The 23218-nt window shown below is 35.7% G+C and overlaps 1 protein-coding gene and 1 pseudogene across 1 annotated transcript; both read right to left on the minus strand.

The window, feature by feature from the left end:
• Window positions 1–1459: 1459 nt before the first annotated feature.
• Window positions 1460–6777, minus strand: LOC120120281 (annotated as a pseudogene).
• A 13996-nt stretch (window positions 6778–20773) lies between these two features.
• Window positions 20774–23218, minus strand: LOC120120268 (transcription factor MYBS3-like). The gene is made up of 3 exons (XM_039139942.1): window positions 22841–23218; window positions 21906–22114; window positions 20774–21458 (listed from the first exon to the last, which is right to left on the minus strand). Exons 1-3 carry the CDS (start codon window positions 23109–23111, stop codon window positions 20967–20969), a joined length of 972 nt encoding a protein of 323 aa, XP_038995873.1. The 5' UTR covers window positions 23112–23218; the 3' UTR covers window positions 20774–20966.

Here is a 23218-nt window from a genome sequence, read left to right on the forward strand (position 1 = left end):
ATTTTAAATGTAATATAAGATTTTTGTAGGTTCAAATTCAAGTTTGAGTTCGAGCTTGAATCGAGCTCTTGAATTTTTTTGAGTTCGAGCCTTTTCGAGTACGAGTCGAGTTTCAATATTATCTTTCGAGTTCGAGTCGAGCTTGAAAATTTTAGGCTCGCGAGTTTTTCGAGTCAAGTCGAGCCTACATTTAAAATTTTCGAGTTCGAGTCAAACTCGACAATACTCGAGCTCGACTTGGCTCGTTTACACCCCTAGTTAGTGCATTTTAATGGATTTAGAGGAAATACTCCTCTTATATAATTAGTTTATTTTTGTCTTTTACTTTTCCTGCATTTTTAAATATATTTTATTTATTTAATAAAACTAACTATTATTATAAGTTAAAAAAATAAATTACAAGGAATTACATGTACAAATATTAAAATAATCAAAATATTTATATTATACTAAACTTAATAATATTTTTGAAAACTTAACTTCACCATATAAGCATCCTTTTTTTATATGATTTGTGCGATTAGTTACAATATACTATACTGAATTTAAAATTTAACACTATTTCAATAAATACACTTATAGTGATTAAAAATAAATTTTACGTGGAAAAAAATTAACAAGGACCAAACTTTAAAATAAGATATTTATAGGCATTCAACTCATAACCTTTAGCATGTATCCAATATTTTTTTGGTAAATTACGTATTTAGTATCTAAACTATCAATTTTTATATGTTTTAGTACCTAAACTTTCAAATTTTCAAAACTATATTTAATGTTTAATTTTTGTTTCATTTTAGTACTCGTTAAAAAACTTAACATTGAGTTTTGAAAAAAAAAGTAAAAGTTTATGTACTAAAAGGAGCAAAACTAATAGTTCAGGTACTAAACACATTAAGTTTTTAACGATGGGTACTAAAATGAAAAAAATGCTAGATATGATTTTGAAAAAATTGAAAGTTTAGATACTAAAATGGATCAAAACTGATAGTTTAGGTACTAAACATGTAGTTTGCCACTTTTTGATAAAACCATAAAACATCAAATTTTATTTCAAATGTTGGTTTAATATGTATATATTTGTGAATTAATTATCAAAAGACTTGCAGGTTTCTTGAATTATATTATAGCTCAATGATTGCACTTGAAAAAACGATTGTGAATTAATTCAAGGAACAATACTTGTAGATTGCTTTTGAATTCCAATGACACTTAAATAATGAGCTTAACAGGGGTGAGATTGTTTATACTAGTATCCTAGAGCTTAATAGGAGCCTTTGTTATCAAAAGCTTGATAAAATGTCCTTAATTTTATCATGCCGCGATTTTAAGACTCTAATAACTATTGCCATAATCCAAGAGATCGTTTATACTAGTAGCCTAGAGCAGTGAAGCTCACCTTTGTCTTTCGGATGGCCGATATCCCGTTGCTTTATTCGTTAATGTCCGAATATTCGGTTCAAAACGGCATGTCAAGAGTCTTGCTGTGCGAATATGCTGCTTCAGTATTGGTCGAATTTACTCGAGGTAACCATCCGACGGTATCATTCAAAGGATCCTTCCATGCTTCCTGATAGAGTTTTTGATAGACGTTTCCGTCGTAACAACCAAGGACGGAGCCAAGGTAGTGTTCAGTGTAATTGAATACATCTACAAGGGCAATGGCGTTTGGACGGACCTGAGAAGAAAATGAGATGAGAACTAGATGATTCGCTGCAGCCTTTCAAGCTGAGCACCCTGTTAACTAAATCTGACTATTGAAACAAACCTGAGAATACAACAATCGCAGCTGTTCGTTCACTAGTGACCTTGCTTCCGGGTAATGCAGCCGGTGGCGACAAATTGTCGAGATGTTTGTGTAAAAGATGCAAAGCATATACATTGCAGAGGATCTCCATCTGTCTTTTCACTCCCTTTCCCGGTATGTCCTGTTGCAGTTTCTCAATGAACCTGGTATAAAACAAAGAAACTACTTAGAAAACTTCTAAGAAAACAAAAGAAGCAGGGCCAACAATAAGGGGGATCTCATTCAACTTCTGCCCATAAATACTAAAAAAGGCCATGAAATTTAAAATTTTATGCGAATAGAGTTCGTCCGCGTAACGATTGAGCGAATAAGACTTGAGAGGCTTACTTGGAAACAACAATTAACTGACAATGGGCAATTGCAGCCTCAAGCAAATCAACTGAAAGATCAGCAAAACCTGCAGACAAACAAAGAGAAAGTGCAAGCACATCAAACATACGGACATCATCAACTTCAACAGTGGCTACAGCACAACCTTAAAAAATACAGATAAAAGAGAACACTTGCTTCTCAATCTAGGTATAAAGGACACCGTCTTCTGGATTTGAAAATTTACCGAGGCTTTTCGCACAGGCAATAGACATCCTCACAGCCCTCGCTTCAAATGCCTCTAAAATTACACTTGGCTTTAACCAATCCTGAGCTGTGAACCAACACAAGGAATGGAACATTTTTATTTACCCAAACCGGTGATAATTGTCAATGAGTACAAACTAATGTACGCCAGCACTTGGCAATAGTTTGTATATAGAATTGAGAAAAACTCAAAAGTGTTATGAAATCAACAAGGACCAGCAAATCTACTCTAGGCATTCAGAGAATTATAATTAATATTTGTGAAAGCTGATGTTTTCAATCTTCCAAGATATGAAAAGATTAAGTTGCAAACAATCTTGAGGGAAAAAGAAGAAGATATAAAGGATACCCATTTCAACTTCATAATGGCATTGTGCGAGGTGTTCTGCTCGTCCCATGTAAGCTGTTGTCCCAACAAGCTTGTTTCCGGACCCCAGCTGGGAAACCGTTTTCATCAGAAATCTTGCAACCTACAGAAACATTCCACTTTCATTGTCAGTAAACGGACCCCAGAAGCATTATCAATACAACACCAAAGAATTTTAGATCTATTCCCTATTTTATCCCTACCATCTAAAGAGAAAATGAAGATATATTTCACATTTGACATACCTGCAAAAGCAGCACAACATTGACTCCTTCGTTAGTACAGGTAGGTATATAGAGTGCAAATAACTCAAGGAGCCCACTGTAGAGAGATATCCATGACCACCACATAATTTCCGGCATTCTTCAATTGCATCCTGCAACCATATTTATTTTAATCAATCTAAAAGCATCCCAAAAAAAAAAACTAAGGTTTTATTGAGTCATTGACTGAATGACTGTTGAATGCAAATTTCTTTGAATGTGTATAAAGACTGTTTATGTCATCAAAATGGTGAGGCAATATTTTTACAACATAACTAATCAACAAGAATATAAGTTATTAAAGCTACAGAAATTAATCAATATATGAGTGGTGATGGTTCATGGTTGGTTAAAGTAACATACTGCAGTTACAGAAGTAGTCATAGACTCATAGATTTTAACCCTGCAGTACATGCGTGAACCTCAGGTAATGTAGAGAAATCATTGGCTTGCAATCTTTGGGTTACATCAGTGTACAGCCACTTCAACCACTCACCAACGAATCTGAATGCATAGGCAGAAGCAATTAAAGGAAAGAGTCTGCTTTGCTGAGTTTTATAGTCAATCACCTGAAACAAAATAAATAAATGAAAATAATTAGATCGGCATTAAACACATGAAAAACTAATTCTGAAAATTCAGCAGCAGCAAATCTGAGATTCTTCATAACATTTATTTGGAAGTTTCTATGGGAAAGAAGAAGTCATTAGAAGTGATCATAAAAGGTAGTCGTATACAACAGCAACCCATACTTGAAGCATGTATATGTGTAAAAGATCAAAAACAAGATACCTGGGTCTCTGGTGCACCATTCTGAGAACCAAATTGTCTACGAACAGAACTATACCTTGTTGCTATACAAACGGCTCTAGCTAAAGTACAAGAAGCATCAGATACAATTGTTTGTCGAATATAGACCATAGTACTATAAACCAGCTGGCGAGGAACATCAGATTGCAGAAATTTCCCCTCTCTTGTAACCTGTGAAACACTGAGACATTTGGAGAGGAAAAAGAAAAACAAACTTCAGAACAGTCAACTTTTTCGTCCATGAAAATCACGCTATAAGAGTAGCACTTCAACTCGTAAGTTTATAACTTTTCGACTTCTTCTATGGCGTTAAAAGAAGTGGCAGAATATTTCACATCTTTCTAACTTCACACGAGACAACCGCTCCTTATAAAAATAACTAATAATCCAAGAAAAAGAATTATACGGTGTTGATGTATTGAGTCTGATATTGGAAATCAGATTTTAGTTGCAACCCAGAATTTTAAGTTGGAAACCAGATTTTAGGTTGCAACCCAGATTCTATATTGGAAATCAGATACGTCAGCTGTAATGATGTCTATTGGCTGTTTTTGAGTCTGTTTTAAGGTAAGTGTTTCTTTTATACTAATGTTTGAAAGCTGTACATTTCAGATTATTGTGTTTTGTAATATTATTAAATAAATTTGTTAGAATGATGAGAGTGTAGTCAAAACCCTCTCCATTTTTGTTCAGTCTGTTTGTATTCTCTTCTTTTTCATGTCTTCTCTTCCTCTCTTTTAAAACTTTTTTGCAGCAGAATATTAACATTCAGAAGATGCTTCACTCTATGCAATTCTAAACTTATATGTTTCCATGCATTCTCTCCAGTCTCCACAGAATGGATAACCAGAGAAACATCAAATGACAGATGATATATTAGACTTCAGAAAGAACGAAAGAAAAATCAAGAGAGACAAAGACGTATAGAGGAATGGTTAGAGAACAAACCGCATTAGTATTTGGTTCCTTGGAATACGCACATGATCAAATCTCAGAAGACCATTGTCCATGCTGTTATACGCCCCACTTCCGAATTTCATTCCACTATCACCAATCGTTATGCCTGGAAGAGGTGAGTGATCATCCAAACTACGCAGCCGGACAATAAAACCTGAAAAAATGGAACTCCTTAATTAATATCTGAAATACCAGCTAAATAAGTGGGTTTATGAATTTAGAACTTACCATGCACTCCATGGTCCTGCCCACCCGTTATAAGACGAGCATAGACCATAGCATGAGTTGATACATTACCCAATCCACCAGGCCACCACTAGTAATGACAAAAAGGCGATTAAAAAGTGCCAACAAGAAAACAACACATTGCACACAAGAAAATAGGAGAGGACTAGCGGGTGTCTTAGCCAAAAATCATTGAGAGAATAATTGAAGAACCTCTCATGATAAATTTGCTTGAATGGTGTAACTAATCAATGTCAAAGAAAGAATCAGTAAAAGGCTCACTTTGCTTGAAGTCATGTTGGACTATGAATGACAAATTCATCAGTCTGAGGATCAAATGTTTCAGTAGTCTCAAGCCCTTGGACATTGGAGCCATGACCAAGTTCAGTTTGTGCATAGCATCCAATTATTTGTCTTATATGCCATTGGCAATTACTTCTCATGCTGCTCATTAGTTCCTTGTCCTTTAATAGCAGGTATAAACATTCCCTACAAAGAAAATACACTTGTAGGCAAAAAAAAAAAACCTTCCAAGCCCTTTTTCTAAGTATTTCAAACCCTGATACGAGCACAAAAGAGACCATCATTTTATATTATATTTGGAAAAATAATTAAGTTAATCGGGGCATGTGTTTTCCAAACATTTATAGACTGCTAAGTATTTTAAGGGCGTATGCAGTACTTGTAATTTTGTGAAAATTAGAACCAGAAAAAGAAAAACAGAACGTACCCAGTGAAGATATATGAAAGCAGGCTGATCCACATAAGATCTTAACATATTGGCCTCTTCTTCTGTTATAAGAAGATGTTTATATTATTCAGATAGCTATGTGAAAAATCAATTTAGAGGAAGACAAAACAAGTCTAAAACAAACCAGAGAGACGAAGGTTATCCGCTTCCATGCATGAGCAGCTTTTCTCAAAGTATCTTCAAACAAGTCCTTCCTAGATAGCATAGTTTTGTTATCCTTTCGAAAGACCTTAAGAAAATTGCAACATGATCACTTAATCATTAAAGTAATATTAAAATTCCAAAATGAAAACTGAAACTAAACCTTTAGTTTAGTTTCGTGAGTAACAAACAGTACAACACTTTTCTCCAGTCTCCAAAGAAAGACTAAAAACGCGACGTATGTGTGGAAAACCATAAAATATTATTTAAACAGTATCTTTTCAAACCAAATGATAACAAAGTTTAGCACCATTATTTTCCTACACGAAAAAATCCGAGCAACGAATTAATGAACGGTGAAACGATAATATGTTTCCGATATTAGAATGTCTGTTAAAATTCCACTAAGAATTTCAGTTCCATCATACGAGTTCCTCGAAACCAAAGAGGAATATGAATCTAAAGAAAGTAAAACTAACAAATCATTTAGCAATAAGAGTGAAGAAAAACATAAAATCCGTGAAGAAACTTAAAAAATAAATAAATATATTACCACATAGTTTCAAGTTTTAAATAAACAAAATTATTATAAAACATGCACGCCACATTTATATAAAGCAAAAAAAGAGCCAATAAAAAGAGAGATGTTTCTTTAAAAAAAAAAACTAAATTACCGGATCAATGGCGACGAGACGAGCCATTCGATCGGAAATTTCATAGGTTCGACGAGAACCAGCCCAAACGATCTTCATCTCTTCCAAATTGAACTCCGCCTGGAGCCTCTCTTCCACGTGGTAATCCAGTGCCTCCATTTTCTTTTCCTCAATTCAAAATTGAAATTAAACAAAAAAAAAACAAATAAAAGAAAATGCCAGAGAATTCGTTTCTGATATTATATATATATATTGGATAAATTGTATTCTTATTTCTTATATCGGTTACGAGAAAAACAGCAAAAGGTTCAATGCAAAAGAGAAATAGAGAAGCACAGTAGGAACATGCAAACTGAATATAAATAACCTTATAGGCCTGAGCTCGGTTAGACTTCACTACAAGGATGATTTTAGTTAAATTTAATTAATGCTGACGTCGCATCATTCTCCTTTCTTTTTAATATAAAAGGACAAAAACGGAAATGGCACGTGAAAACCGCTAGCGAATGTGTTTATGTAACAAAATACAACAAAAAATGTAAATCTTATCCGCAAACGTTGTTAGAATAGATGGATCGGATTGATTAAATTATTAATTTTAACTTAATAAAACCAGAAAATATATTAGTCATATGATTAATTGTCGCGATTTAGCAAAATTAGAATTAGTTTATATGTAATTCAAAAAAAAAGAATTAGTTTATATGAAAAATATTCAATAAAAAAATAATTATATCATAATTAAATATATTTTAATTATGTATTAAAAATAATTAGAGTTTATTTTATACCTGGACATTCAAATTAAATATTTAAGTTTGAAGATTTTATTAAAAAATACAAATTAATGGAAGTCCAGATCATATGACCCCAAAACAAGGGTTATGTCAAATTAATAATATATAATATCTCCAAAAATAAACATATTCGGCCTCGAATTTTTATGTGATACGAATCAAATTATATATTTTTTTCTTTTGAAGCGACCTAGATTTAAATTCACACATATATATAAAGAGAAAATAATTTCAGTGACCGAAAATGTCTTATAATATACGATTTTATTCAATTTTTTTTGGATTTGTGAAAATAACCAACAAATTCGCAACGCGAACTCCAATTTCGTAACCCAGTTTCCAAATTCGCAACGCGAATATGTAAATCGCATTGCGATTTTCCAAATTCGCAACGCGAATCTATAAATCGCAACGCGAATTTGTAAATCGCAACACAGATGTCAAATTCGCAACACATAAGTCAAATTCGCAACGCGATAATCAAATTCGCAACACTAAAGTCAAATTCACAACGTGAATCTGTAAATCGCAACGCGAATTTGTAAATCGCAACACAGAAGTCAAATTCGCAACGCGATAGTCAAATTCGCAACACTGAATTTCAAATTCGCAACACAAAAGTCAAATTCGCAACGCGATAGTCAAATTCGCAACGCGAAAGTCAAATTCGCAAAGCGCATTTATTTTCGCAACGCGAATTTTATTTTATTTTCGAATTCGAAACACAATATTAATTTCGCAACACAAATGTAAGCAGTATTATCGCAAATCATAACCTAAAACTCTAAATCACAACTCAGTCCCATCTCCATCTCTCACTCTCTACGGCGACATCCGTCCCCATCTCCGACGAAATCCGTCTATATCCATCTCTCAGAGCAACCCTCACAACCATTCACGGTCAGAAATTGAAAATCAACCACCGAGGGTTAGTTTTTTTAATCTCTTATTTTTATTTTGAAATTTTTGTATTATTATTAGATTTTTCTTATATTGATGATAAATTTACTGTAATTTCAATATATATATAGATTAACAATTTCACTGAGATTGCTTAGTAAATTCATTCGGTTGCTGCCAATACTGCTAAACTGTTTAGTCTTTAACACTGTGAAGTTAGTATTTGTCTTTGTTTTTTGGTTGAAGTAATGCAATTCATTCAAGTTTCAATTTGCAGAATAAGAGTAGTTTCTGAAACTTAAATTCGCAACGCGAAAATGAAAATCGCAACGCTATTTTAGTTTCGCGTTGCGAATTTAAGTTTCAGAAACTACTCTTATTCTGCAAATTGAAACTTGAATGAATTGCATTACTTAACCAAAAAACAAAGACAAATACTAACTTCATAGTGTTGCTAATTTAAGTTTCAAGAATAAACTACTACTCTTTATGTTATCATTGAACCTGCACTAAACCTATATGTTGTCCTTTTATGTTTATATAAGTGCTTACTTCTGGAATGTTATCTGATGCATTTTGTGAACTATGATGGAATAATGACTTGGGTGAATACCGTGCTAGTTTGAAACATATTTGGCTTTGTTTTCACTGTTTAATATCATGTCTGTTTATAGTGTATAATTTGTAGTTTTTGGTATATCTAACTTGTATGTTTATTGTTTTTGTAGAAATTTTTTTCGGCTCAATTGACCTTAAGGAATAAATTAAGCCTAGCCACTAAAATTGCGTCGACACTTACACCTCTACAAAGAAAATTGTTTGAGTATACTTGCTTCGGGCCATGGCTAAAAGTACAACATTCGAGTGGAGATGTTATGTTGACACATTTGTTTCTTCAGACCATGACTAACGATCTACTCGAGAGGATACAACGTGGTGATGAAGAGATATGGTTCATTTTCCTCCGGCGTATACTTGTTTTGGGCGGGAGGAGTTTTGCTTAATCACTGGTCTACGCTTCGGACACGATGAAGTAACCCGGTACACTAGTCATATCTCCCGCCCATCATGGTTATCTCGGGTTTTTCCTGAGCTGGCAAAGTCGAAGCCGAGTTTACACGTCGACGACTTGAATAAATTATTTGTTAAAGATGGTTTTACTCGAATGGATGACCTTGATGTTGTCAGAGTATGCCATTTATTACTTTTACATGCTGGATTTTTAGGCAAAGAGGGCAGACAACCTATTTCTGAGGACCTAATATTATTGGTAGATGACCTAAATGCATGGAACCTATTTCCGTGGGGTTCATATCTATAGAAAGCTACCTGGAAAAAGTTGTCGTATGCCTTTGAGGACCGAAAAAGTTTGCGGGGCGATGGTTCTAAATACACTTTGACATGCTTTATTTGGGCTTTAAGGTTAGAATTTCTATATAATGTTTCCAAATTTATAATTAATTATTTAACAATTACTGATGTTTGTGTATTATATTGTTTGTAGATTTGGATATTTGAGGCTTTTCCTAGCATGCGGACATATGAGATAAAAAATGCAAATGATATTCCTAGGGCTATTACCTGGAAGAGGATACGCATGTTGGATTGGGAAGAGTTACTACCAAATACGACGATGAATGATGTAAGTTAACATACAAATACTACCATATAGTTAAACAAGTTATTACTAGTACACGTTTAACTTTGTTTGAGCTTTTATATTGTTAGGAGGCCAACTATCCAATACAGAGGCTGACACCCATAGAGGTTGAGCTTGCCACTGATTGGTGGAAAGCTAGTAAGCGGTTTTTTATGGGACGGATGATGAGCACCCCTCACTTCGAGAGCCATCACCTGATCGAGCCGATTCTACAGCTCGACACCCGGAGCCATCACCTGATCGAGCCTCTTCTCCACCTCCACCATCACCTATTCCATCACATCATCGAGCTTCTTCTCCACCATCACCTCATGATAGGCGACCGGTAAAGAGGACACATCATTTATCGCCCTGTTCTCCACCTCCACGGGATGAGTTAGGGGAGTTACGTGATGAAGTCGGTGCTTTGCGTCATGAGGTCGATACTTTACGTGAAGATAATGGTGCATGGCATGATGATGTACGATCTTTACGTTGTGAGGTGGATGTTTTACGCGATGACAATAGTGCGCTACGTGATGAGGTATCTACTTTACGTGATGAGGTAGCCGCTCTACGTGGGATTGTTTCATCGTTGCAAAATGAGGTTCATACTCTACGCAATAAGGTAAATTTGTTTAATACTATACTAAAAATGTAAATAACATATTTTCGGCATTATTTATTTATTTATTTACTGATTTATGTATTAATTTATTTTCAGCAGCCCGATAAGGTATATGCTTTACGTCGGGTTTTTCTTGCACGACGGGGTTCACGCATCAGACGTCGTACATGTGTCATTACGTTTCCTTTCACCCCACTAGTGCCAAGACTCCGTAAGAAGAAGCCCAATTCACCTGTCATCGTTCAAGAGGCGCCTCCTATCGTTCAAGAGGATCCTCTCAACGTTCAAGAGGATCCTCTCAACGTTCAAGAGGCCCCTCCCACCATTCAAGAGGCCCCTGTCATCGTTCAATGGGTCCCTCCCACCGTTCAAGAGCTCGATTCATAACACGTCATTTGTCGACATATTGATAAACCCCCTCTTGTGCCCGATATTATAGATGCGTGTTGGCTTTCGTATGAGTTACTGGCTGATGAGTGTTCAGAATCGTTAATCTTTGTTCGTTATTTCTTCGATTTTGTGGAGTTATCGCTGCTGATTTGGTTGTGTTATGGCTTTTTTTTTTGCAGGTCCTTACTTTCCAGAATTAGTGATAAAACGGGCGAATTCTACATTTTTTTATTATTTAGTCATGGTTGGAGACATGGGCACGACTCTGGGCACGACGCGGTCTGACGTGGCAGTTTCTAGTAGGTCCATTAGCGGCGGTTTCTAGAAGACTTCATCCGCACGCCTTCTGGAAGATTGACGAGTAGAGTTGCATTAGGAGACTAGTTTAAGTTTGAATTTAAATTTAAAAACAATTATCTTTTGTATTATTTAATTATTTTATTTGCTTATCCTTTAGGCTTTGAGAGGCTATAAATACCCACTTGGGGTAAGCCTAAACTCATCATTCCGAATACATTCTTCTTTTCTCTCTAGTTTTTATAAAAGTTTTTCTCTTTTTCCTTTTCAAGTTCTTTTATTTTTCTTTATTTTCAAACTTGTTTTTAATATGCTAAGTATGACTTTTGTCATGCTTAGCTAAACTTTTCATAAGCCGAGAGCTATCACGATGACTCAATTCTAACGGGAGAATTGAAACATGTCCCTAATATCTTCGGAAATCTCTCTCAATCTATGTGCTTATTCTTTTTCAAAATCAAAACAGTTTTCAAAATCAAAGATTGACTTTGGTCAAGAGGTTGTTGTGATTAAACGTGTGGGAGGAAGATTCGGCTTATAGAAAGCAATTCGACTTCCTGAGTATACATTTGGCGAGATAGCTTCGCCAAGAGGGATTTGAGATCGGAATTGATGGTTATAGTAGCAACAATCTGAGTCGATCGCCACAAACTTAAACGGTAATTGGTCTACGACAATAGATGTTGATAGAATCAATTCCCGAAGCCGGAATCAAAGATTGCCTTGGGTATTCTGTATACAAGATAGAGTCACGGGGATAGCCCTCGTAGACAAAGTAACCGACGTGAATCCTGAAGAGAAAATCTTATTCGATGATCTAAAGGAAATTGAGTCAAAGCAAAACTTGAGGCTATTTTTACCGTATTTATTAACAACCTTTATTCTCTTATTTTTTTTTACTTTAATTGCTTTTATTTATTTAATCATTTTTATTACTACTTAAATCTCATTATACCAAAACCCCCCCATTTTATTATCTTTCACGCCTGACATAGACCAATCAAACATAAATTAAGAATTTTCCAAGTCCATGTGGATTCGACCCTACTTCTATACGCTACAAATTTTCCTTTATTTATTATCCGAGAATAAGGAAATTATTTTGACATCGAAATGACAGTTGTCAAATTGGCGCCGTTGCCGGGGACTTCGCCAAAGTTACTAATTTTTGTTTGCTTTTGATTTATGACCAGGTGTAATCCGGGAGAATTAGTGGAGTACGACCCGGAGATTGAAGCTAAAGCTAGGAGACTCCACGCACAGACACTTCGGGAAAGAATGAGACAACAAACAACAGAAGAATAATCAAACTCAGGTGAATTCGCTAATACAATTCCGATGGCCGAACCTACTATTCGGGAGTTAGCCGCGGCACCCACTGAACAAGGACATATGTGCATTGATTTTCCCCAAGGCGAAACTCCATACCAGTTGAAGACCGACCTTATTCATCTCCTCCCTACATTTCACGGATTGCCGAACGAGGATCCACACAAATATCTCAACGAATTTCACATGGTCTCCTCCAGCATGACACCACAGGGAGTAACCGAGGACCAAATCAAACTTAGAGCTTTTCCTTTTTCCTTAGCTGATTCGGCTAAAGAATGGTTATTTTATATTCCTCCTAATTTATTACTACTTGGGCTCAAATGACTCGTCTTTTTCTTGACAGGTTTTTCCCTGTGGAAAAAGTAAGTGAACTACGAAGAAGAATACTCGGAATCAAACAACATGATGGAGAGTCACTTTACGACTATTGGGAGCTGTTTAAGAAGTTATGTTCTAGTTGCCCGCAACATGGGTTAATTGAACAAACACTCCTTCAATACTTTTACGAAGGACTATCTCCCCTGGAAATAAAGATGATCGATGCAGCCAGCGGTGGAGCCTTGGTGAATATGATTCCTACAGAAGCTAGGGACTTAATATCCACGATGGTCGCAAATTCCCAACAATTTCGCACAAACAATGAACCTTCTCGAAGGGTTCATGAGATAAGTTCATCTTCCTTAGAAAATAAAATTGGCAAGTTACCTGAAGTCATAAACTCTCTTGTTTCAGGAAAGATAGGACAAAATCGATTATGTGGAATATGTGCATTACCTGATCATCCAACAGACGGTTGTCCACTGATTCAAGATGACGCAACAGCTCAAGTCAACGCAGTCGGGAATTTCCCGGGACCTCTTCAAAGAGCTTATAATCCTTACAGAAATACATACAACCCAGGATGGAGGGATCATCTGAACTTCAGTTATGCCCAGAACCCGAGACCGAATCAAGGCTATCAAGCTAGACCTCCACCACCGCAACAATCGCAGAAGTCATCATTAGAATCGATTGTCGAGAGGTTAACATTATCCCATGAAAAATTCCAGACTCGAACTGAAGCCCACTTCCAAGAGATGGACAAACAGATAAGGCAATTGACTCAATCCGTCGGGAGATTGGAGTCACAAAGGAGGCTACCATCACAAAATGAACCGAATCCAATAGAGAATGTTAGCGCCATCACCCTTCGAAGCGGTACAATTGTTGAACAACCATACCCAAAGGAGGTAAGTTCAAGATCCCGGAAGAAAGAAGAAGATTCGAACTCCCAGAGGGAAGAATAAGGTGATGATGTAGGATCCCAGAAAGAGAATGATAAAGAGAAAATAGACGACTGAAAGGAAATATTAGACATACTTCGGAAGGTGGAAGTTAACATACCTCTCCTCGAGGTTATCCCGAAAGTTCCAAGGTATTGCCAATTTTTGAAGGATCTCTGTACGACTAAAAGGAAGCTTACCGGGGTCGAGAAAGTGGATTTAGGCGCGAACGTCTCAGCAGTTTTCCAATGACCGCTTCCACCGAAGTATAAAGACTAAGGTATGTTTTCAATACCTTGTAAAATTGGTGAGGTTAAAATCAAGCGAGCTATGTGCGATCTAGGTGCCTCTATCAATATAATGCCTCTCTCCGTCTATAATTTAATTTCCACCAAGCCTTTGAAGGAGACGAGAGTTATACTTCAGCTAGCCGACAAATCAATTATTTATCCTGAAAGACTCATAGAGAATGTTCTAGTAGAGGTAGAAAATTTAATTTTCCCTGCTGATTTTTATGTGATTGATATGGAAAATGATCGTAGCAACATTGGTTATGAAATCCTCCTCGGTCGTCCCTTTCTTAGCACGACAAATGCAAAAATTGATGTTTGAAGCGTTATTCTTACTATGGAGTTCGACGGTGAGATCTTAAAATTTGATGTTTATAAAGCAATGAGATATCCGGATAACGTTCATAGTATTAATTTTGTTGGCATTTTTGAACTTGTTGATGGTAAATCTAACTTGGTTGATGATTTATGCAAGGAGTCAGATGATAACAAAGACGACATAAGGGAGTTGAAAAATATTTCAGTTTTTGATTCAAATGTGATCTTAACTCCATTAAAAACTAAAGATTTACCTTCCTTTTTGCAGGCATCAAAAATTAAGTCGAAATCATCAAGGAGTCGTTTGAAGAAATCATTTTTTGGTAAAAAAGATGTTTTGACGGCCATTCTTCTAGACAAGATTTTAAAATTGGGAAATATCCGAAGAAATATTTGTGAGAATTTTCAAATTTCTCATAAAGAACTTCTTAGTTGGAAAATACGAATGAAGTGGAAGTGTCTGTCATAGAACCTGTAGTCTGAATCAGGTCATCGAGATAACGACGTTAAACAAAAGCGCTTCATGGGAGGCAACCCTTTGTTTTCAATTTCATTACATTTTTTATTTTTATCTTCACTTTTTGTTTCATTTTTATTCGATCAAACATGTTTAATTTAATTTCTATTTTTATTTTGCAGGAATCAAATATTTTTTTCAAACTTAAACGATGAAGAATTGTGGAAATTTCATTCGAACTATGCCAATTTCGGAACCCACATAGCAGTGAACAGTCACACAAAGAAGAAAAAAAACCCCAGCCCGTGCGTACCGTTTCATTAAACGGCGCACGTTAGTAAATCCCTTGGAGGAGGGTGGCGCACGTTAGCAAAACCCAAATGGATGAAGTCCACAACCGCCTCCACTCCATCGAGATGAACATCACAGAGATCCTCTCCTACCTACATCCTAGCGCCTCTCATCGCGGCCGAGGACGTGGTCGACATTAAATCCGGGGAGCACTCTGTTCCTTCTCTTGCACTTAAATTTTTTCGTTTTGAGGCAAAACGCTTTAAGTGAGGGGGAGTATAGTAGAGTGTAGGATTGAATTTCCCTTTGCTTATCTTTATGTTTCGATTCAAGTATGTGTTGGTTGAATTTGCGGAAACTTCACTGAATTTATTTGTCTTGTTGAAATTTTTTTTGGAATGCTATGCTTGTTTGGGAACACATAATTGTTTAGGTTAGGATATTCTTGATAGCGAATAGCATGAATTATGATAAGTTGGTGTTTTTTGTGATATTTCATGACTTTGTTGGTTAAAATGTGATTAGCTCAATGCATGAAACAATTTGGTGAGATTTGAGCCTTAACGAGCATACCATTTTCGCTCTCATTTTGTTGGATTAAGTGTGTCGAATTTGGCATTGGTATTCTAGAACCTGCATGTTAAATACTGTCGAGATTACACATGAACATGATGCTTAAAGATGATTTGGGCACCTTAGGATTAACCATTCCGTTTCCCCACTAAAAAGTTTACTTATGCATTTTCCCCTTAGCTAACCACTTTTGAGCATATTCTCGTTTCTTTGTTTTCACCTTATTCATAAACCCGAGTCTTTTTATTTTATCCATCTTTTTTACCTTTTTCAGGGCAAGTGAATACTTTTACCGTTGTATTCTCCATCGGAAAAAATGTTGAATGAAATGGAAAAAAAAACAGTTCGAAAAAAAAGTTGTTCGAAAGAAAAAGAGAGAAAAAAAAGGCATGAAAGAAAAAAAATGGAAAACAAAACAACAAAAGTGTGAAAAAGAAAAAAAATGCATTTCGACAAGAAATTTGTTGTTTGATATGTTGTCTTTTTATCTTGTTGTGCTAATGCTTTGATGGAGTTGAGATTATTATTTGTTAGTTCCTTGCCTTGATTTTTTAGCCATATTTTTAGCCTTTTCCCCACCTTTACCTAAGCCCCGTTACAACCAATAAAAGACCTTTTGATTTATGCATTTTGTTCTTATTAGTAGTGGAGATTTGATTTACTTGCAGGCTTATGGTAATACCGTGTCAATTTTGACATTGAGAGTTTCTTTACCCAAAACACATTGAGTGATTTGAGTGAATCCCGGTAAGGTATTGAGTTATGAGCATTGAGATTAATGAATGAATGGATATTACAATTGCACTTGACTTGCTCTAATTGGTGATGTTCAATTGATTGATTTCTTGACTTGAATAGTTATTGTGGTCTCTAACTTGCTTCCTTGAATATGAAACTTGACAAAGAACGTTTAATGAAGTGTTTGACTAATTGGTTAATCATACTTGAGGACAAGCATGAGATAAGTGAGGGGGAATTTGATGAGTGTTCAGAATCGTTAATCTTTGTTCGTTATTTCTTTGATTTTGTGGAGTTATTGCTGCTGATTTGGATGTGTTATGCCTATTTTCGTGCAGGTCTTTACTTTCCAGAATTAGTGATAAAACGGGCGAATTTTGCATTTTTTTATTATTTGGTCACGGCTGGAGACATGGGCATGACTCTAGGCACGACGCGGTCTGACGTGGCAGTTTCTAGAAGGTCCAGTCAGCAGCGGTTTCTAGAAGACTTTATTCGCACGTCTTCTGGAAGATTGACGAGTAGAGTTGCATTAGGAGACTAGTTTAAGTTTGAATTTAAATTTAAAAACAATTATCTTTTGTATTATTTAATTATTTTCTTTGCTTATCCTTTAGACTTTGAGAGGCTATAAATACCCACTTGGGGTAAGCCTAAACTCATCATTTGAATACATTCTTCTTTTCTCTCTAGTTTTTATAAAAGTTTTTCTCTTTTTCCTTTTCAAGTTCTTTTATTTTTCTTTATTTTCAAACTTGTTTTTAATATGCTAAGTATGACTTTTGTCATGCTTAGCTAAACTTTTCTTAAGCCGAGAGTTGTCGCGATGACTCAATTCTAACGGGAGAATTGAAACAGGTCCCTAATATCTTCGGAAATCTCTCTCAATCTCTGTGCTTATTCTTTTTCAAAATCAAAATAGTTTTCAAAATCAAAGATTGACTTTGGTTAAGAGGTTGTTGCGATTAAACGTGTGGGAGGAAGATTCGGCTTATAGAAAGCAATTCGACTTCCTGGGAACACACTTGGCAATATAGCTTCGCCAAGAGGGATTTGAGATCAGAATTGAAGGTTATAGAAGCAACAATCCGAGTCGATCGCCACAAACTTAAACGGTAATTGGTTTACGACAATAGATGTTGATAGAATCAATTCCTGAAGCCGGAATCAAAGATTGTCTTGGGTATTCGGTATACAAGATAGAGTCACGAGGATAGCCCTCGTAGACAAAGTAACCGACGTGAATCCCGAAGAGAAAATCTTATTCGATGATCTAAAGGAAATTGAGTCAAAGCAAAGCTTGAGGCTATTTTTACCGTATTTATTCATAACCTTTATTCTCTTATTTTTTTTTACTTTAATTGCTTTTATTTATTTAATCGTTTTTATTACTACTTAAATCTCATTCTACCAACCCCCCATTTTACTATCTTTCACGCCTGACATAGACCAATCAAACATAAATTAAGAAATTTCCAAGTCCCTGTGGATTCGACCCTACTTCTCTACGCTACGAATTTTCCTTTATTTATTATCCGAGAAGAAGGAAATTATTTTGACATCGAAACGACAATTGTCACCGGCCAGTACCATTCCTCAGGAGGAGAGGAAAACACTATCGGACATAATTACGGATAATACCCTTTCGGCTAAGATCGTAGTTGATTTTTATCTACATGAGCGGAGCCAGGGGTGTTATTCTGACATATGCAAACTCGACGATATTATGCATTTGTTTCTTGATCGGTCTTGGTGGGGCATTTTATTAGGGGTTGAAGATAATGGTTATTTCGAAGGGGGTTTTCTTATATTGCATTTTGATTAATTTTTTTAAAATTTATTAATAAAGTCACTAATATATGTATTTTTTTATAAAACAACATATTGATGCATGGGTGTCACGTTTCTAGTAATAAGGAAATTGAAGAAAATAAAAAATACTCGATGGACTATTATGCCGACGTCTTTTCACGTAGCTCACTTGAAGGATCCGAGAGATTCTTCATATACGTTGGGTAATGGAAAAGCTAAACTTTATCCTACATGGTGGGAGGTCGATAAGGTTAGTATTTATTTTTTGAATATTTTAAAGGTGTTCATAATTTTTATTTGATGTGCGCAATTATTTATGATTGCATGTGTTTATCCCTGTTTTGGAGCGTCGTCATTGGCTTCTCATCGAGCTTCAGCTCCCATCCCTGAAGACAATGGTATATGACAACATGTTGAATTACATATCATTGTCTCTTTTGAGAGATATTATTACAAAGGGATGGAGCGCTCATTTGGCTAAATACTTGGTTGCGATTGATTATTGGACTAATTCTGGAAACAAGAAGCCAAAGAAGTTCAAAGTTACAATGATCAGAGACGAGACTGCGCCACAACAAACGTAGGGAGCCAAAGGGGATTGTGGTCCTCTCGTATGCATGTGCTTGGAACGTTTGACGACAGGAAGTAAACAATTTCTACCTCCCACAGATAGAGTTAGAGGTGCAGTAGGCTTGTGGTTTCGGCATTTTATGGCTAGATCAATATATGCGAGACGCTGCCTACCTGCATCCACGTGCTGAAAGTGTGCATAAACAATTGGTAAGTTTGAGCAAGTGTTGTTAACATATATACTCTTTAATTGGTTTGAAAATATTTGGTTAAGTACCTAAAATTCAGTAATTTGTTGTTTGTTGGTTTTAGATGTGTAGAAAGTGTTGTTTGATCAAATGTTTGAGGAAATGTTTGGTTTCTGCAGGTTAATCCTGAAGTGAGCTGCGTGAAATTGATGTATTTGTGCATAAACAACAGTCTGGGGTACACTTTTTTTGCTTGTTTAATTGAATTTTACATTGAAAGTTGATTTGTTTAATTGATGAGGAAATAAGAATTATTTTTTGCTTGTTTAATTGATTTGTAAAAGTTGATTTGTTTAATTTGATGTGTAAATAAGAATTATTTTTTTGCTTGTTTAGTTGATTTGTAAAAGTTGATTTGTTGTTTTAAATTCAACCTGCATTATGTTGAAGGCAAAAAAGACCTGTTGAAAGTACAAATTCGTAACACGAAAGTCAAATTCGTGTTGCAATTTTATCATTGCGAATTTGACTTTCGCGTTGCGAATTCAAGGAAAATACCTTTAAAAAGATAACAGACAACAATCTGATAAGTGATAACAACTGAACAGATCATAGCAATGTTTAAACTCAAGTTACTAATGAATGTATAACTGAAAATGTATGCATTCACACATAAAATACGCATAATACAACATTTGCATTTAAAAATCACCTAAGTTAATAAGTCCCAAAAGGCGAAGCCGGTTGTGATTGAGATTTTGATTTTGATTGCGATTTTGATTTCCTTTTGTTTGGCACCATATGAGCTTTGGATTTTGATGATGATCCATATTTTGGTAGAGGAAAAGATGATTGTGATGGCACTAGTGATCCACAGGTCAACCTTGTATGACAATTTTCCTTGCACCGACTACATGTCGATATCCTCTTCTCTTCACCCTTAGACGGTATACGATCGTGATTTTTTGGTCGGCCAGGTAGCCTACTGTCCATGACTGGTGGCAAAACTGTTTGTAAGTCATCTGATATGTCCCACTCAGAAGGATGTGGAATAGGGTAGACAATCTCGGCATAAGTCTGTCGATATACTTCTGTAGTGTAGCAAAACTTTTGTGTTGCGAGTTTGACTTCAGTGTTGCGAATTTGACTATCGCGTTGCGAATTTGACGTCTGTGTTGCGAATTTGACTTCTGTATTGCGATTTATATATTCGTGTTGCGAATTTGGAAACTGTGTTGCGAAATTTGAGATCGCGTTACGATTTTGTTAGTTATTTTCGCAAATCTAAAAAAAATTGATTAAAATCGTATATTATAAAACATTTTTTGTCACTGAGGTTATTTTCTCATATATAAATCATTAGGAGAATAAAATTCTTTTAACCAGACCACTGTAAAGGTTCTTTACGTTATACTTATATTAATATAAATTTATTATATTAAATATGAAACCCAATTTCCACGTCAAATTTGAATAACAGAGGAATACAAACAGAGAGAGGTGAGAAAAGGAAGAATCAAGATACAAGAGAGTTAACAACTGTGTGCCTATAAATAACAAATTTAAATTTATTATTATTTCAATCAAAATTATATGTATATATTGATGTTGTGATTAATTTATCTTTAATCATTCACTTTTTCAATTAATAGAAATAAAATTATTTTTTAAAAGAACAATTTGTCCAATTTTAAATTCCTTTCAATTCCTAATTTTATAATAAGATGCATTAAGCACGGCCTAAAGCTACGCATTGAACTTAATTTAAAATCAGAAGAAAAAGAAAACAAACTTTTTTAGTTGATTTCACAACAGAAACGTATGACCAAGTCAAAAGCATACTGCACATGATCATTGTTCTATTAACAACCTGTACTGCTCACAGACACCCTGATCTTAACCCCTAAGGCGGTACTTGAAGATAAAGTTGGGTCTTACACTGCATGGATTGGGCTCCCACTTGAACCACGAGAAACCGGATTGGCATGGAAAGCAGACTGTCTGGATGAACCATCAAGTCTTAATGAAAGAGAGGTTGAGCCATTCTCACCAATAGATTCTCCCAAACTCAGTTTCGACATACCCACCAGCTCGTCGACATTGAAAGGACTAGTTGAATGTATTGCCGTTGGCTTGACCACTTCATGTGTGTCGGTCTTGGTTGGTTCTGTGTTATAACCCATCCAATATGGATATGGAAAAGGAAAGAATGGTGGGTAGTAAGCAGGATATACTACTGGGTAACAGGGTTGTGAGCCCTCCATCGTTGTAGGAGGAACAGGTTCCCCGTCATTCGAGTTGTTGGAGTCCATTGATTTGTCTTCTTCATCCAATGGAGGAATAGGAAACTGGTTATTGCTCTGTGTTTCAGCCTGCGGAGGGTCTGCAGCGAACAAATCCTGTGATACCATTGGTGTATCACCAGACTGCAAGAAAGTAGAGAGGAAAAAGACCATTTAGACAAATAGAAAAGGGGGCAAACGTGGTGGATACAAAAATGTTCACCAAATTGCATCCACAAAATAACACACTGAAGAATACTAATATGAATATAGTAAGTAATTGGCATAAACCAATTATCTCAAAAACAACAAGATAGAACAACTACACCCTCCAAGAAAGCTCGATTAAAATAGGCTATATTTCTCCGACTCGGGAATAAGTGCACTAATGATAACCCCAACAATAAAGAAGCAAAAACTTCACAGGCAATAATACAAACCTCAAATGTCCATCCTATTCATACCTACTCCAATTCTTATAATGGTTAAAAGTAGTTCGAGACTCAACAATAAACCAAAAATTACCGAGTCAAATTTGTAATTCATATATGACAATTCAGGTATCATATTCACAGGGAGAAGGGTACTAACTTCATCCGCTACAATATCAAAAAGGCTGGAACGCCTTTTTCTCCTAGACACGTTGGACTGCCTGATGAAATATTTCTGAGCATGGCTAGCTACTTGCGTAGGAGTCCTTGATATAACATAATTACGAGAGATTCCACGCCAATCACCTTTACCAAGCTTCTGCAGTCCAAGTAGAAACATCCGGTGCTCCTCTTCAGTCCAAGGAACACCTGCAAAACAAATTACAACCCAGTTCAATAATTTCAGAAACTTCACCCTTTCAGAAACTTCACCCTTTCTTACCATACTATTTTTTAGCCATGAATATACCTTTTAAATTCCAGATGTTAAATTTTGCATGCGAAAATATCTATGATCGATATTTTTTAGAGTATCCAAAACTAGAAACATGTAGGCAACTACTAAGCACAAACATATATATATTAAGTTCAAAACTCAGTGAGCATAAATATGATAATCAACAATTCTTTTGGATAATCTGTTTAACATTTCAGATTATATATATCCCAGTGCTTACTATCGTTCTTTATCCACATTTTTCACATATCTTTACATATTCTAGCGTCTACATCATTATTATCTGTTTCATTTCCTAATTCATCGACAACCCAACTTCCTGCAATTAAAAGAAAAATAGCAAATGATAAAAGACAAAAAGGAAGAATAAATTGAACTCCACCATGAAAAAACAAAACTTTACCTTACTCTCTAAACTGTTTCATCATAGAAACATTGAAGTATAAACTAAACCTGTGAAAATCTCACAAGATCACTTTATCCAAAGCAATATATATAAGTTTAAGTTGAAGCAAATACTTGAGTATTTGGAACACTTCCGCATACCATCACTCAAGGTCTTTACTCTGATTACTCGAAAGATAAAAACTTAAAACAACTACGCAAATAAAAAAAAATCAATTTCACCCTTATGAAACCTTTTTTCCTATCATGACTGGACGACGACCCAGGGATAAAATCCTCAGAAGCATAACCATCGGCGTGATCTGGACCCTCAACGGGGGAGCCAGACCCGTTCCCGTTATGCGAAACGGAATTCGAGCCGGAGAATTGGGATAAGTTGCTCATACTGGCGCTCTTCCGAATCAACCCGTCAGTCAAACGAACTCCGAAGAGCTTAACCCCACGATTCGGGCAGGTCCGGGAGTTGTGGCCGTTTTGGCTGCAATGCGAGCAGCGGCGCGTCATTTTTCAAGGCCGGGTGGTTTCGTTTTGGATCAGATCAGATAACAAAGTATAAAGAAAGATATGAAGCGAATGTTGGCCTATGAATCAGATCCGAAGCGAATCTGAGT

This window comes from Hibiscus syriacus, unplaced genomic scaffold (assembly GCF_006381635.1).
Source record: "Hibiscus syriacus cultivar Baekdansim isolate YM2019G1 unplaced genomic scaffold, ASM638163v2 tig00110336_pilon, whole genome shotgun sequence".
Classification (NCBI taxonomy): domain Eukaryota; kingdom Viridiplantae; phylum Streptophyta; class Magnoliopsida; order Malvales; family Malvaceae; genus Hibiscus; species Hibiscus syriacus.